Source organism: Pogonomyrmex barbatus, unplaced genomic scaffold (genome assembly GCF_055798465.1).
Source record: "Pogonomyrmex barbatus isolate J1 unplaced genomic scaffold, ASM5579846v1 scaffold17, whole genome shotgun sequence".
Taxonomy (NCBI): Eukaryota; Metazoa; Arthropoda; class Insecta; order Hymenoptera; family Formicidae; genus Pogonomyrmex; species Pogonomyrmex barbatus.
The window spans coordinates 4,352,516-4,369,648 of record NW_028297113.1 but is presented as its reverse complement, the minus strand read 5'-3'; the positions used below and the strand labels follow the sequence as shown (position 1 = coordinate 4,369,648).

The window sequence follows — 17,133 nt, the reverse complement described above, 5'->3', positions numbered from 1 at the left end:
ATTTGTCATTAGAAATTATTCAAATAGAGAAAAGATATTAAGATATAACTTCTTAATGTAATGTATTTTTTTCTGCTGTTGTCGAGATTTTTATGGGAAATTTATTTTAAATAACTTATTTTAAAAAATACATAAATTACACAGAAAACAATTTTAATTTCAGAGAAAGTTCTGCTTCGTCTGTTTTGCTTGCGTTTTAATTTTTACGATTTTTCTTTATGACGGAATTTAAACTGTTCTATAATAGAAATATCTGCGAACCATATCTGTGAGATATTTTTGTCCATCATAAAGCCTGCGGCGAAATTACACGCGATCGCGTCTTGGACTTTTAAAGTATACCGGTCGACATAATGAGATGTTTCATTCCTTTATTGTGTATTTCGGATTCTTATCCGGCTTTCCGATCGTCATGCGTACGAACGATAAATCAAATTGAAAATACGCGATGTTGTGAACGTATTTGTTCACGCGAGCTTTTTTACCGAGCGCTTCGCGTCGGTGTTATGACGGACTAACTATTTCCCATTTTGTGTGAATTACGACTTTTATCTAATCAATAATCCATCTAATCGGATTTACCATATATAATCGCAAATATTTGCCGACTACCGCTGGTCAAAATTGTGCCTACTGTATAATTGCACACTCGTGGGTGCCTCGTTATATTGATTTCCATGACTAATGGTGATACACGTTACTGCTCATTAATGACTAATTAGCGAGTGTACAGAGTGGTGGAATAGAACTCGTAGAACATAATTAACTTTGCTCTTGAGCTACAGCGAAATATATGTAAAATCAGACGTATTTGAGTTTGCGCTGACCCTAAATTATAAATGTGGCCACGTCGTCAAACACCAGACAAGTTCGAAATAATTAAAAGTACTGGGTGTGCTCCGTTTCTCTCTCTCTCTCTCTCTCTCTCTCTCTCTCTCTCTCTCTCTCGCTGTACAATATCACTGTACCAATCAGATTTAAGTGTTACCCAATCGTTTTCGAGCTATGGGATTCTGATGAACGCATCCAATAACGTGGAAACAAGCTTGCAAGCAATATAGTGCTTTTGTCTGACCGTAGCGGCCGCAACGGATATCAAGTTAACTCGATCGAACTCGGTGGCTTCCGAAAAATGCTATCGACAAGAGATGTGGAACGTCATAAAATTGACGCACAATACGCTTCAAATGCGATATGTGCTGCAACACGCTTCGTTTCTTTCAAAAGTCAATCGATCAGTTAATCATTTAACAATCGCGCCTATAATATCGCGCATAAATTCTAGCATTTTATTTTATACGAATTAATCGTTCACACGCATCATTCACTTTGAATTCAAAAGCGCTGCGATAAATTTTACAAAAAAAAAAAAAGGTTTCAGGTTATTTTGAATATTTTGATCATTAACGACTTTAATGATAATAGTGATGGAGGAGAACTCGTAGAACATAACTTAACTTTGTAATAACCTTGTAATATTATTATATTATTTTTTTGTAAATTCTTTTAATATAATATTCAGTGTTTTGATTTGACGAAACTCGGATTTTGCTGCTCTCTCTCTCTCTCTCTCTCTCTCTCTCTCTTCCCCTCCCATCATCATCATCATAAGAGCAACTATAAGCATAACGTATTTCGATAACTGAGCATATTTCGTGGCAGCCGTCGAGCAAAATTAGTAACGTTAGGGAATAGCGGCATCCTAATACTAGAAGTGCCGGACAGGATTATTTCCTCTCGTTGCATCGTGAAACCGCTACCGCAATCTGGTCGTGTCGCTCTAAAGGTGCGTGTATATCAACGAGACACGATTGGTAGACACTATAACGTCTGGCTAAGAAAATGGCTCGAAAAAAAATACAATATCGCGTGCTAACAATTTAAACAGTTAAAATAAAAATATATAACAAACGTTGATTCAAGAATATCAATACATTTGAAATTGTGGGCACGAATTGAAACGCGACGACGTGGAAACAATTGGTTACATTCGAAGCTTACAAACTATACAACGAACCAATCTATTCGAATACAAAACGTTCCAGTGATCAACGTGAAGAGTAACAAACTATATAATGAAGACGAATCCGAAGGATTTTCGTACACCGGCACAGCATATACGTAACTTAACTCGCGTTTTCTTCTCTATTCTGGTAGTTTCCTCCCTTCTTCTCGCTTCCCTGTTCTCGTTCTATTTCAAGCCACATCCTCTTCGCACTTCCGAACGGAAGACACGCGCGGAAGGAGGCGGCGAAGAGGGATGCAAGCGAACCGAGAAAATTGGAAATCGCTGCGAAATTGCGCTGGCAGGTTGCATGCCGGGTAACCAAGATTATCTTCGCCGCGTTATCACTACGAGAGGGAGGGAGACGGCGGTTGGAAAGACCGGGGGAGAGTCAATAATGGGCGAGCGGACATAAAATACCCGAGGTGCGGAATGTGCACAGGCGGATACGTGTTCATACCATTCCGCAATGTGGCATGAGGAATGTACGTTGTACATCGAGGCAGGAATCCGCTCGAAACGCGAGCAAAGAACTGCTTCTTCCTCAAACAAATCAAATTCACCGAGTGATTCGTAAACGTGAATGTAAGTCTCTCTCTCTCTCTCTCTCTCTCTCTCTCTCTCTCTCTCTCTCTCGTCCGCTGAATCGATATATTTTTAGGTAAACTGTTATCGCGCGATTATAAATTTACGTTGTTTGCGTGAATTATATCAATTCTCAAAAATCGAGATAAATCGCTTTAAACCGCGCGGCCGTCCGCGCATCAATTTCATAATTGCAGCGATGCGTGGCGCGACGTCCACAAATCACCGCATCTGTTGCTGCGGCTTTCGGGGATGCGTGTTCCAACGATGCAGGGACCAGCGGTGGCGAGCGGTCGTATTCTCCGGGCAGATCCGGGTATACGGGCAAATTAGATCGTGACGTCGGCTATGTAACAAATTGATGAGCGGAAAATCAAATGAGATTTATGGTCTTGCGATCGCCTGGCGGGCCAACATGGCGCGTCACATTTGCAATCGCAAATGGAACGGTGCAGAAAGCGTATAGGAATTTTCAAATAATTTCAACATCACAACAATGCGAATTTAAGTAAGTCAAGAGGAATGAAAAAAATGTAATGTAAATGTAGAGGTAGAGGTGAATGAACAGCTAAAGGATATTATTCGATAATTGATTGATCACTTAAAGATAAGTGAAAAATGTCATTCCATCGGATAATTTTGCTTTCGCGCGTGTAAAACTTTAATTTTCTTTTTCTGTAGAAAAGTTTCCCATTTAAAAAAATTAAAAAAAATTGTTTACAATTAATAAATCATAAAATGAAATATTTTATAAAATTGATGAAATAATTTAAGTTGCATTAAATTGTGAAGCGTATAAAATTTAAATTATATTACACGACAAGTATATCGCGGATAACGCAGAAACGAAAGCAGTACTTGCATACCTCGGCACAAAAAAACAGTAGAAACACCGACAATACCAGGGAACACTGCTTTTTCGGAAGTGCTTTCAGCGCATTTAAAGTCCATATCGTGCTATAAAATCGCGCAACAATTCTAACGAACCCATTGAATCTCACGCCACGAACCGAAACATCGGCGCGCGTACACAGAAAACGCATCTGAGGGCATCTAAATGGAAAAATATACCTCTGTACAAAAACGAATAGAAAAAAAAACTGAAAATCCGCGATCGTGTCACAACAATAAACACCCGAGAAATCAGGAGGCCTCCACAGTTTAATACTTTAAATAATAGAGACTTAATAGATATGATACAACTTAAATTTTTTCTAAAAGAAATTTACACAACTCTGAAATAATTCATAATGATTGAAATATGCATTAAACCAAATATGCATTAATATAAATTCAATCAATTTTTTAACTTTTAGATTTATAATACACCGTATTTCTTATCTCTTACTACTTTATATTTCATTTTTATGAAGAAGAGATGCAAGAGTTATCTATATAAAACTATAATTACGCTGGCTTTTCTTCAGAATTGCATTTGGGAAACTGCAGTTGGATTTACAGCATTTTGCGTCTTCCGCAATTCGTTTGTTCGAAAACATGAGTCTGTCAAAATTGCTAGATTTCGACTGACTTGCCTCTGCCTCTCGAAGCTACCCGGCGATCGACCAGCCAACCGGTCGACGGGATGAAATATGATAGTCGTTGCCCGCGCCACGCCCAGTTTATCATATTTCTTGAAGTGCATTATCATAATAGCATCGTGCATGGGATCGGTGGTGGTTGGTCGCCGCGCCGTCATTCCGCCGATGACACGCCACGTCCTACTCGCGAGGAGATCGATGCGATCAGCGTGTTGCGTCGCGTTGCGTCGCATCGCGTCGCGTCGCGTCGCGTCGTGTCGTGTCGCGTCACGGCGCCTTCCCGGCAGGAAAGCAAACCTCTATATTTTTTAACGCTTGGGATGATAGCTCTTTAAGGGCGGAGCCTTTTTATTGGGATGCGGTGCGAAGTTTCTTATGATATAAATTATTATGAGATATACTTACGCATAAACTAAAACGTACATTATCTCACTAATGTGCATCATCAGGCTCGAATGACAGCGAAAATCGTCACATTTGAATAGCGTCTATGTATGTATGTATGTATGTATGTATGCGTGTATATAAAGAATAGGTTTTAAAATATTTTTTATTTTTCTTCCATCTGGATTGTGAAATATAAAATCCGAAAATCTAATGGAAATTTAATTTACACTGAAAAATAATGAAAATATTTCCTACAAAGAGATGTGAAAAAATTTTTAATATGTAGAGAAAAGTGACAAAAAGTCTGATTTAATTTTATTTGTTTATTATACTACTGAGTAAATGTTAAATCCCAAATGTCAAGCGAAAATGATTATAAATTTAAATATAATCTTTTCATATAGGGATAGAATACCATTTGCCCTCTTTTTTGTAAAATGTGGAAAGTTATCTGAAACAGTTATCTTGCATATTATGTAAAGTATACGGTATAGTATGAATATTAAGATCATGCTACAGCTTTGATTACTACAATATTATGTCACGTTATGAAACCTCAACAACACGTATGCGCATACTAATGCCAGTAATATTTAAGTAAATATTAAAGTTAATATTTATTGCATAATTAAGCTATACTGTGAATGTTCTGGAAAATATGTATCTCTGTACTGCTCTTCGATTATTATAACTTTTTTAAAGCTTTTTTAAAGTCATAGATAACATTTAAACCCCTAATTGAAAGCTATTTACAAAAACTTTCTCAACCATTTTGAATTTGCATGTAATGATAAGCTTAAATTAAAATGTCGTTTTATCTGCCAGTGATAATGTATTTAAAAAACAAGTAACAAAAAAGATTAAATATACTGAAAATGTATAATAATTACACATTAATCTTGATATTCTTAAATATATATACACACATACAACGACATGCATAAAGACTTCGATATATCTACATATACATTTTTTTTTATTTTTTAAAATATATTATTATGAGAATATAATTAATTACTTTACATATTTGTATCACTTTTCTCTTTTGCATTTAATATAAATTTACTTTAATATTATATAATATTTAAATATATTATTCAACTGGATAAACATTGAACAATTATCCTTTGTTTCATTTTATAACACATCAATTAACAAAACAAAAAGCATAGAATTAATATAATTTTGGAATATAAGGATTAAATGTACCAGTATGTCGGATAAGTTCGGTGACAAAAGAGCGGATGAGGAAAGGAAAAAGTCGGCTACAGTCTTTTCCGATGCAAAACGCGTTGGTATAAGAAAGATACACGAGGGCGATAGTGATAGTGCAGGTGGGGATTTAATCAACTTTTCTTTTTGTCTCGTAAATCTTCGTAGACGCGGCATCTTCGCCCATGCGAATCACCCTCTCGATTTTTTATCGAGACGCTCGCGTGTTTCTTTAAACTTGCTACGAACATTCCCTTTTTATCTTCTTTTTGTTATTTCGACTTTTTTTAAATAATAATCACGCTCGTTGTGCATTTTTATATAAAACAATTCTGATTAAATATCTAATCAGCACGAATGTTAAAGCTAGAGGATTGTGACATTATATTAATAATACAGAATACCAAGTACTAAATTAATTTCAAGAAAAGCAATAAAAAATTACACACAAATCACAATTTTTCTAAAATTTATCTTAAGATTAATGACATAATTTTGAATATGAAAGATTCACGCATTCACGTGTGAATTGTCAAAATTAAATTCGAAATATTTGTCTGTTTTCAGCAAAACAAGGTCAGATAATAGACATTGAACCAAAAAAAGAGACTGCCGTGCGGGTCGGCGAGAAATTGCAAATTCTTTGCAAGGCCGAACAACCGCTTCGCGTTTGCCGCGTGGAGATACCTGGTGAGGGTAGCATGGTGCTGTCTGAGAGAGACAAACCATCGGAAGACGGCATCGAGTATTACGGCGATGGATTAAACTCGGGCCAGTGCGGCGTTCGTATCACTAAGGTGAAGGAGACTCACGACGGCATGTTCAAATGCTCTCTGACGGCCATTGATGCCCGGCAAGAATCGACTGCTTCTATCAAGATTATCGTCGCAAGTGAGTTCTCACGTTCTTTCTTGAGATATTAATCCGTTAATAAAATTGTTACATAGGTTCGACGTGTCAAAATTGTAGAAAAATCTTATTTTTAAATTATATTCTTACTATATTTATATTTCAAAGGTGAATATACTGTAAGAAATTATAAATTCCATTTATAGATATACTTCTTTATACATAACTATTATTTTAAAAAAGAAAGTTATTTTAGTTTTATATATAACTATTTTATATTAATTTGTAAATTTTGCGATTGTTTGTAATATTCTAATTTATTATTGATAATTATTTTATACATTATTTTATACATTACTATAAACTATAATATTTAAAAGTAAGTATGACGAGAACATTGTTTTGTGCGAAATAAATAGGAGATAGGCTATTTTTGACAAAGAGATTACGATGAAAAGAAAAAACATCAATTAGAGTATGAAACAAAAAATAAGCTAACGCTTGTTCCACTCGCTATAGCTGTATTCGAAAAGTAATTAATCTTCCTTAAGGAAATTGCTTACAGAGACTGAAATAAGCGCTCGGAGCAAAATTACCGTTTAAGATGAACCCGATAAAGATAAATGGCGAGATTCGTGAATATCTTAGGAAAATTTGCTGTTATTTTAACGTAGGAAAACATTATTGTGAAAAAAGTTTAATTTTAATTATTTCTTGGATTTGGATAATAACGCGATAATAAAATGTGTGATAAAATCTATTCCAAGAAATACTTACTTTAATTTCTCAGGACCACCGAATAAACCGATTCTTCTAACGAATCGTGGAAGTGTTGGCTCACATACATTTAGAAAAGGTGAAAAATTGGAGATCAGCTGCAGCGCCCCAGCTGGACGGCCAGCAGCAAATGTGTCCTTATTTCTTGGTTAGTATATTTATTATTTAATATCCTAGAGAAATATATGTTCTTCTTCATTTTAATTTCGGATCTCATAACAAAAATCTGTAAAAACCAAGATAAAAAATTTGTTTAAAGTTTAATTTAAATAATATAAAAAATTAAATAATATTAATCTTTTGCAATAAAATGATAAGAAAATTTGATAAAAAATATAACAATGTTTCAAGTAGAAGCACATAATGTAAAGCATCAAGAGCTTTTACATCTTTAAATAACACAGCTTTTACATCTTTAAGTAACACAGTTATTAATGTTTCTTATCTAAAAAAATCAGAGCAATAAATAATAAAGTAATCTATTTTTAGTTACCTGTAAGATATATTTAACTAATCAATATTATTTTTATTTTAAACATTTAGACGACGAGCTGATTGGCGACGACAGAAGTATGTTTTATGGTACACATATGGATGATTCCTTGGCGATGCAAAACTCTTCACGCAGTTTAGATTGGACAGATAATGGCAAAACGTTAAGATGCATAGCCAATCACATCGCTCTCGACAGACCAAAGGAAACGACTATGCAACTCGAAGTATATTGTAAGTTACTGTCTTTATAATAGAAAGCGTTTTCTTATTTAACATTTGCCTTACAACATTTTCAAAGATTATTTTATTTCTTTCATTTTATTCTTTTTATTCTTATAACTTACTCTTTTTTACTATATACAATTTTTATCTCTTTTTTAAATTCTGGTTTGTATTTTAAAATTTCGAATTTTCTTTAATATTACTTTTTAGCACGTAGTGATAGAATCTGTATATTTAAGTGGAATAGAAATTTATTTGAAATAATAATTTTTATATTAATAAATTTAAATTAACAATTATTCGACAATTATTCACAAATCCTAACAATGTAGATATTGTTTTTTTTTATTTTAAAGTAGTTTATTATTTTGTAGATTTTTTTAAGAAGGTATATTTTTTCTTCCAGATCCACCTCAGCCACATGAAACATTTGAACGTTTCGGATATGTAATTGGTAGACAGGGAATTATTAATATTACCATTTATGCGTATCCCAAACCGCGATTCACATGGATAGTAGACGGCGCAAGAATTGACGCGGGTCAACCTGACGACAGTAATCGATTTCAAACTTCAACCCCCATGGAATTGGTAAGCTTTTTTTTTCAATTAAATTTCATTACGCTCTTTTTCCTATAATACATGTTTCTACAGACTTAATTGCTTTTTAAATATATATAATATATAATAAATATATATATATATATTAAATATATATATATATATATAATTATCACAGAAACCGATGAAGCTTTATGATCAAAAATCAATTTTTTTTTTTATTGTTCCTTGACTGGGTATGTTCCATTTAGTGACTACACAAACGTCGTTTTATTTTTCTTGGCATTCAACGAGTAACAAGGATAATACGATACATCATTAAATAGAAAGCATCCATTATCAATGTTAAACATCTTTAATCTGATTCAAAGAAGTAAAAAAATTTTAATTAAAGAAAAGAAGTGGGATTTTTGTTATTTTTGCTTGTGGTCTCGAATTAAAAGCGTCAAGAAAAGCACTTGTTACTTTACGTCGATCTCTTTCAATAACATCTTGGCAATTGATTCTTCATTAAAGAGAAAAACGGTTTTCTAAATTCGTGCAAAGGAATTACCATTTGCTATCGATCCTCATGTTTCAACGATAATCCTGTTAAAGCAGTCACCCCGCGATGTGGTCACAACCACATGGTAGATAGCGCATTTGGCGACTCGATCTGGCGAAACATTGAGCAGAACGCGTCGGGAACGCCGGTCGATGGTTCGTTTAGAGACCCGAGCCATTCTCCTCGGTGACAGATGAAACGTAGGGGAAAGAAACGCGCGAGCCCAAGAAATAATTGGCGATGAAAGGGAAGAGCCAGCCGGATTGGTGGAGGCAAATGAAACAGAAATCCAATATTGCGCTGTGACTCGGCGGCGGGCCTCGATTTACCGTTCGTCCGATGCATTCTCTATGCACCTGTGTGACAGCGCGCGCGGAGTGCAGCGCCGTAATGAAATTCCATTGAATTCAGACACGGCGCATCGATCGGCGCCGCGTGATCGCACGGAGGCCCTCGGGCGTCGGAGGCGTTTGTTCCTGGCCCATTGTTTCGTTAGCAAGAGGCGGTTTGTTCATCCCATAGTTAAGGTTTAAATGGATTTGCCGATCTTGCAACTTGCGCTTTTTAATTAGTTCGGGATGGGCGAATGGGAGTAGGCAATGGCGTTCCGTCGCTCTTGAATACCGCCGGTCGCGTTTTTGTCACTCTGAATTCATTTATTAAATCAGTTCGAGGGGAGAAAAAAAGATAGAAGTCTAAAAAAACTTGAACGAAACTTAAACGTTTTCCTCGGATAGTCGTCTAGAGCTAGAGATTTGTTCTTTCGGGGAAGAAATTTCTCATGTTCGCAAAGAATGCGAATGGTTGAGAGAACGTCCAAACTTCTCTTTTTCTCCGCCCGTTTAATTTTTTTTTTTTTTTCTTTCTTCGATTTAATACTTATGTAAAATCGGGAATTTTATCGTCGAGCGCCAGCTGCTTCGTGCAGCGGAATCGCAGCGGAAAGTCGCGTAAGCCGATGAACTTCCGGACAAATCGCAAACGTACGATTCTCGGGCGCGCGAGAGGAGGGGGGGGGGGAGTCGAAGCGTTAATCGAGCGGCACGCGCGCGGCAAGCCGGCCGAGTGCATTCAATGACGCGGGCAATTACCCGGTCGAGGGAGAGATCTCAATGGCCTCCCGATAATTTTGCCGGAACTCACGATTCGGGCACAAACTTTCAGAGCAAACGACACACTCGCGCGGGCTCAACGCTCTAGAACAACGGCAGCGTGTGCCAGAACCAATAAAAGCCGCCACCGCCGCTCTACCGCCGCCGCTATCCGGCAACCGGCTCCGGCTCGCGTATGAATGGCTTTCAAATAGGCTGCAACCCTCCCAAGTCTGCAAGCAACTTGCAGCGGATTACCGAGCGGCAAGCCGATCGGGCGCCGCGACATGCCGCGCCACTGACGAATACGAATCAGCCTCCATTCTGAAAACGCAATTACTAACGGTGAGCCGCTCGAGAGGCGAAGCTCGGAAAGGCTCAGTACATCGCTTTCGTTTCTATAATAGCGTCCGAGAACAACGCTCGACGCGATATCGAGATTCACCGAAATGGATTTTTCCTCGATTAGAAAACTGCAGGAACAAAGCAAAAAAGTTTAATAAAAATTGATAGAATTTCAAAAAAAAAAAGAAAAAAAAAGAAAAAAACAAATCACGCGGAACATTTTTATTGTCGCGGAAAGTAACAGACATGAAAAATGCAATAGAAATTAAAGTCACTTAACTTGAGAAGAATAAAGCTCATAGCATTCATTTGACTGCGAAAAATTTCAAAGGTAAATATTTTACTGAAATTAAATAACTTTGATTAAAAGTGAAGGAAATTTGTTCGTCGTTGTAGTTTTTCTTTTCCTTTGCTTCACCCCGCCCCCTACCCGTAACGAGCGCTATAATTATCAATTTACTTCTTTTTAATATATGGATTACAAAGATTGCGCAAAAACTCGTAGATTAATGGCGTAAGCTTCGGAATAATTTATAGTGGACGTACCTTCGCGTGCGCGCGCGGGGACATTTTAAAAGGCTTAATTAAAGGGTATAATTAATGAGCGATGGAGCGTAGAAAATTAAGAGCTCGGCGAAATGGGATCGGATTGATGTACGTTCGTAACACAAAGCTACGTTCACAGGCAAAAGGAGTGTGGTCTTTAATCCTGAAGATCGACAGCGTTCAGAAATCCGATACGGAGAAGAACTATGCGTTAGAGGCGTCCAACAGTGAGGGATCATATGCATATAAAATCGTTTTGTCGACATCCTCAGAACCAGCGGGTAAGTTATTCGACAAATCTGACTTACGTAAGTTCTCTTTTATTGAAGACGTCACACCGTGCACTTAGAAATACGAATCTTATACATACCGAAACTAACTCGAGCACCACGAATATTACGATAATTGGCAATACAAGAATGTGCGAACTATACTATATACTATATACTAACTATATACTATATACTAACATTTTATTATTTCTAATAATAAAATGTTAGTATATTAATTAATTGAAAAAAAAAACAATCGTAATTCTTATAATTATATATTTTAATTTATTTGGTAACCAGACATTCTTTTATAAATGAGTCAAGAAGTTTTCCCAATAGAAAATTTAATCATTGACTGTTTTGTTTTTGAAATTATTTTAAAATATCATTAGATTTAAAGTAAGAAGCCTATTTGAAAACTGAACTGAAAAACTTAAATATTCTATTTTATTCACATTTTTTTAAATAAAATTTGCTATCTTTTGAATCTCTTGCTTTGTGATTTTATTTCTAAAAAAGATTAATCCTATTTGATATTATCGGATATCTTCTATGTAAATGAACAATTTCTTCAATTAAATTATTACATTCTCGAGTTTTGATATATAGCAAGCGAATGATGCGTAACACGCAAGCAATCAATAGACCTCCACACACGCTTTGTTCACACATTTTTTTTTCTTTGATCGCCTGAACCAACCGTCGTTCACACTTGGCTGTCCACCGATCATCCACTACTACATCACGTTCATAATCATGCCAACGCGATCTCGCACGTAAAATCGCGGCTATCGATCGTCACGTATAATCGCCACGATCGCTCCCCCCCCCCCTCCATCACATACATAACACACACGCGTCTTCGAAAGTACGTTCTGTTTTATGTTTTGTGTGCGTGTCTAACCATATCGATCCTTCACCGCATGCTCACGCAGGACCGCTCGGTAACCTCTATGGTAAGCTCTCCGAACACATGTATGCACTAGGTAATGTCATTTTTTCAAATTACTATACGTAAGTAGTCTGTGTAGTCACGTAAACGCGGCGTTCCGTGCACGGCGGTTCGAGGTAAAGACCGAGGATGATCGCGCCGGGAAATTAATAACCGCTATTTGGCTAAGGGCGTAATATACGTCGATCACGAGAGAACACGTTGACATTGATCGAGCGACGAGTAATTTACCAATTTCAACGGCACAACGACTGCGAAACAGTTCTGGATTTCTCGATGACGCGGTTCGGATCGGATCGCACGAAACGCTGTGTGATGAAATATGCGTATACACGTCGCACTGTGATTATTATTGACTTCGGCGCAAGTTGTACGAGATAATGTGTGTACAACTCGCGACTTTTGTGATGGATGTTTGATGAATTTCGAACGAAATATTTCTCTTTGTCGGAAATATCGATGAAGAAGATGAAAAATTTTTTTTTAATTCCTAATCTTTAGCGAGAAAACGAGAAAATAGTTTAGATGAAATTTAAAAAAAATGTGCTTTTATTGGAATTATTTGAAAGTTATTTACGCCAGTATTTCGGATAATAAAATATCGATAAAAAAATGTAATAATAAATTAAATTCGTGAAAATATTTTATGTAATAATATAATGTAATTATTACGTTTTATTTGATAAATAAGTTTCTTTGATTTGCACTATATATCAGTACTTTGGAATTAAAATATTGAAAAATTATAAAAATGTGAATATAAATCAAACAAAGTGAATATAAATTTATTTCTCTATTTAACAATATTATTACCATCGAAAAATAATAAATAATTTGAAATTTTTATCTTAAATGTCATTTCATGTGCGATATTCTCCCTTTTTTAATTTTGATATCAGAGAAACTCCATTAGTTTTTCCAAGGCATTCATATAATACCGGATACACATAAAAGCTACGATAACAAGAGGCATTTTTTTCCTTACAATTTGCAGGCGTTGTTTTGGACACTGGATCCATCATCGGTATCGTCGTGGGCTTTTTGGTGCTCATGCTCATTATTTTCGTCGTAATCTTTGCACGCGCGACTGGCCGCTGGTGCTTTGCAGGTGAGTCGATTTAGAGATGTACTCGGTAAAAAAGACCCTCTTTAGATTACATATGCTATATATTATATATATATATATATATATATATGTGTCAGCCTCCATTTTTCTTTCACGTTTCCCTAATGATTTGATTACGCGGGAACGGTTAGAAATGCAAACCAGAAATACCGTAAAATTTAAGTAAAAGATGTCGTTTGCACAAGAGTAACTTGTTAGTAAATATGAGCTCATTAAAATCAAGATTGTGTAATCAATTATAGGGAAGATGAGTTGGAGAAAGATGAATGACAGAATTCAGAAAAGAATTTTTCAATGGCATACGTTTTTTGCTTGTTTACATCACTTCTCTGCTTTTGAATATTAATAACTTCATAAAATTTAGTGATAAAAATGAAATAAGCGTAACTCTGAAATATAAAATATAAGAATTAACAAAAATGAATCTAATTTTAGATAAAAAAAATGCATATGATAAAAACGCACTAAACAAATCATATCAAGATTCGATTAGTAATAAAATCATGATATATCGATATTGAATTAAAAAAGTAAAATATAATTTATTTATCTTTAATATCTATAATTTTTTCAATTTTAATTTAATGTAATTGTTCAAATAAAATTGCGCGGTGATGTTTATTCGTTTACTCAACAAACAAGATTATAAAGGCTTGTTATTTTTTCATCTTGCGAACATGCATAATACATGAGGAAAATTTTTTATGAATTTGTTACAAATAGGCACCATAAATGAAAGAAATCCTCGATGTTCAAAAATATGTGGCGACGACTTTAGAGACAAATGAAACGATAATAAGAGACAAATGAAACGATAATATATTCATAATTTAGCATAAAACTCGAAATGCGATGAAGCAACTTACTCGTCATTTTCTTGTTATGATTGTTGTTGTCGTTGTTGTCGTTACCTCGTTACTACATAGTTCATTACTATTGTTTCCGTTAACGTTGCGTTACGATCATGTGGATCGCAATGTCTGCAATATGCGATTAGCCTAAACGCGAGGTAATTATCACGGTGGTAGCACAGTATGCGCGTGCTGTAGAAACTGGGTTTATTTAGTACGCTCCGGAAGCTAGGAATTGTAATGCTGTTATCGTATTACCTTACCCTTACATATTATATAAGTAAATGTACATATATATATATATATATATATATATATATATATATATATATACACATATGAATAAGTATAGTTATACTTTTATCTGAACGTATAAAAAAATTATGTGTTGTGCCGCTACGTCGATGTAGGACAGCATGCGAGTCGGGCCAAGTAAAGAATACGGAGATACGTCAACGATTACCTTGCGATTCCGTACTCTAGGCATGACACTGTCCAGGGGTAAGTCACCTCAGGCAGGACGAAACAACACTTCCCCCTCCCTCCCCCCTCTCTTCTCTAAAACAATGCTCGTTCTCGTTCATCATCGACCCGTCCGCTCGCTCGTCACCTCTTTTTCTCCGCGATCATTTTTATCAGCCTCACGACACCCTCTCGTTCTCTCATGCCATCACCTTCAGCGCCGGCTTATCGACGACCACGACCCGTCTACTCGTTTGAGAGGTAGACCCTCCCCTTCAAATTTAATACACTTTTCGCTCCCGCTCTCCTCGCTCTCTCGTCTCGCAGACCCCCCCCTGACGTATTCTCAAATTTTTACGCCGCACCATCATTTTTATTTGGCACGTGTCGATACCGAACCGTTTTATCGATTTATGGCTTGCGTTTTATATCGCCGATAAATATCGCCCGCTTCCTCGATTAATCGATCGCGCTTCTACTCGCGTTCTCGCTTTCATTGGCCGAGTTTGAGGCTGTGCCGCGCACGATTTTTGCCTGTTTCTTCTCTTTCGCGTTTGTTTTACGGCTTATTTTCGCATGGAGCCGCAAATCTACTATCTTTTGCCTATATTTAAAGAGAGGAGATTTAAAAAGATGTGCGCGATAAAGATGACATCCGATGAGCCGGGGAAAATAGTATTTTTGAAAAGCCATAAGACATTTTCATCGTGAGCTATTTTCGAAGCTATTTTAGCGTCTGACACTTTTAAGACTACTACTTCACTTTCTTTACCGAGAAATATTTAAAGTCTTTTACAATAGCGTAGTTAAGTGAAATAACATTAATGCATCCGCGTATCGAGAATTCCGACAGAAACCGCGAGGACGCGGTAAAGTTTAACGGCGAAACTTTTATGACCAACACAATTAAAAATGCTTAAATGATAAAATTATCCTCCCGATATTTTACTTCCATATAATTATTCCATAGGAATGCATTTAAATATTCCAATAAACCCGGAACTGCAGAGTAAATTTGACACTGGGATATTCCCGAGTATTTTCACGAATCGACCATATCTACGCTCCGTTTCTCCGTTGATGAACGAAACGTAAAACGCATACGCTTTAGAATCAATCGAAACACTTATCAGAGTTAGGAAAAAAATAGCCATTCTACAATTACGTTATTTAATATGAAATATGTGAGAAAAAGTATTTATTAATTGATCCGTATTTAATTTTCAAAATGATTAAAATGTAGAACATCTTTTGTATCAATCTTTTGTATCAATATACATCTTTTTAGACATGATTAAGTTACGGTTTGATTTTTTTTTTTTTTATACAGTGTCGCCGGGTGAACTTCGACTAAAACTCTACGCCAACGATCGAATCAAATTGATTTCCTACCTCGAATCGCATTGATACACAGTCACATCATTGAAATGTTCATCTGCATGTCACTAGCAAAAACCCGCTCCGTAGCTAATCAACGATAATTTAAGCATATTTATTGCAACGTGATTACCTTGCACGTCTCTTGTGCAAGTCTTACAGCCTGTTTACACTACGTGATTTTGTTAGCATGTCATTTGTAGTATCGTCACGGTATCGGTTTATCGCTCTTACATTGTAAAACAATAATTGTATAACGAAATTGAAGTAACAATCAATCAACGTATCACTATTTATTTTACAGTACCACTACAAAAATCTTTATAGCAATGTGAAGCTGCGTACAAACCATAATTTTTATTTTTATACGAATCGATACCGTTCCGAAAATCGAGTGGTGTGAATACGCTGGGCGAGAATGGATATACATTGCGTTTCTTTTCTTTTCTTTCTCGCAACAAGCAACGAGAAGCAATCGGCAAAGGCAAGTGTGGTAAAATTGTGTTCTGAGAAAAAAAACGATCGGTCCGCCCGATTACCTTCGCGTGCTTTCTGACACTGCTCGTCGCCGTTTTAGCGTCTTTTTGGTTACTACTAGAACTGTGATTTTCCTCCTCTCTCCCCGATTCCGATTTCGTACAAGCATGTTTATCACTTCAGAAATCTTTCGCTATTTATTTACATCCCCGTCCGCGCGCAAATTGAGTGTATATCCTTTTGCTACTTGCTAATTAATATCGAGAGAGACGACAAAGTGTACTCTCGCTATAATTACTTCGATGTATATCTCCATTAAGCTAGCAGAATCAAATCAGGACAAAATCAAACCGGACCTTCACTTATTTCACTTATTTCATACTCATTTTGTACCACCAATAAAAATTTTGTACTGCCGTACTGAAAAAATGAAAAAAAAAAAACGTGATCCTGCTG

General features: G+C 36.0%; 1 protein-coding gene across 9 annotated transcripts in view; it reads left to right on the top strand.

Moving 5' to 3' along the window:
• Fas3 (fasciclin 3) overlaps positions 1-17,133 on the top strand; it is a 295,828-nt gene that overhangs the window by 263,617 nt on the left and 15,078 nt on the right. For 5 of the 9 annotated variants that reach the window (XM_011639744.3, XM_011639742.3, XM_089074638.1 and 2 more), the window contains 7 exons: positions 6,298-6,621; positions 7,370-7,504; positions 7,900-8,082; positions 8,480-8,664; positions 11,300-11,441; positions 12,368-12,418; positions 13,379-13,492. In XM_011639744.3, the coding sequence (XP_011638046.1) occupies positions 6,298-6,621; positions 7,370-7,504; positions 7,900-8,082; positions 8,480-8,664; positions 11,300-11,441; positions 12,368-12,418; positions 13,379-13,492 (1,134 nt within the window). The remainder of the gene's footprint in view (positions 1-6,297; positions 6,622-7,369; positions 7,505-7,899; positions 8,083-8,479; positions 8,665-11,299; positions 11,442-12,367; positions 12,419-13,378; positions 13,493-17,133) is intronic. The other 4 variants (XM_089074636.1, XM_089074639.1, XM_011639743.3 and 1 more) reach the window with 2 other exon arrangements.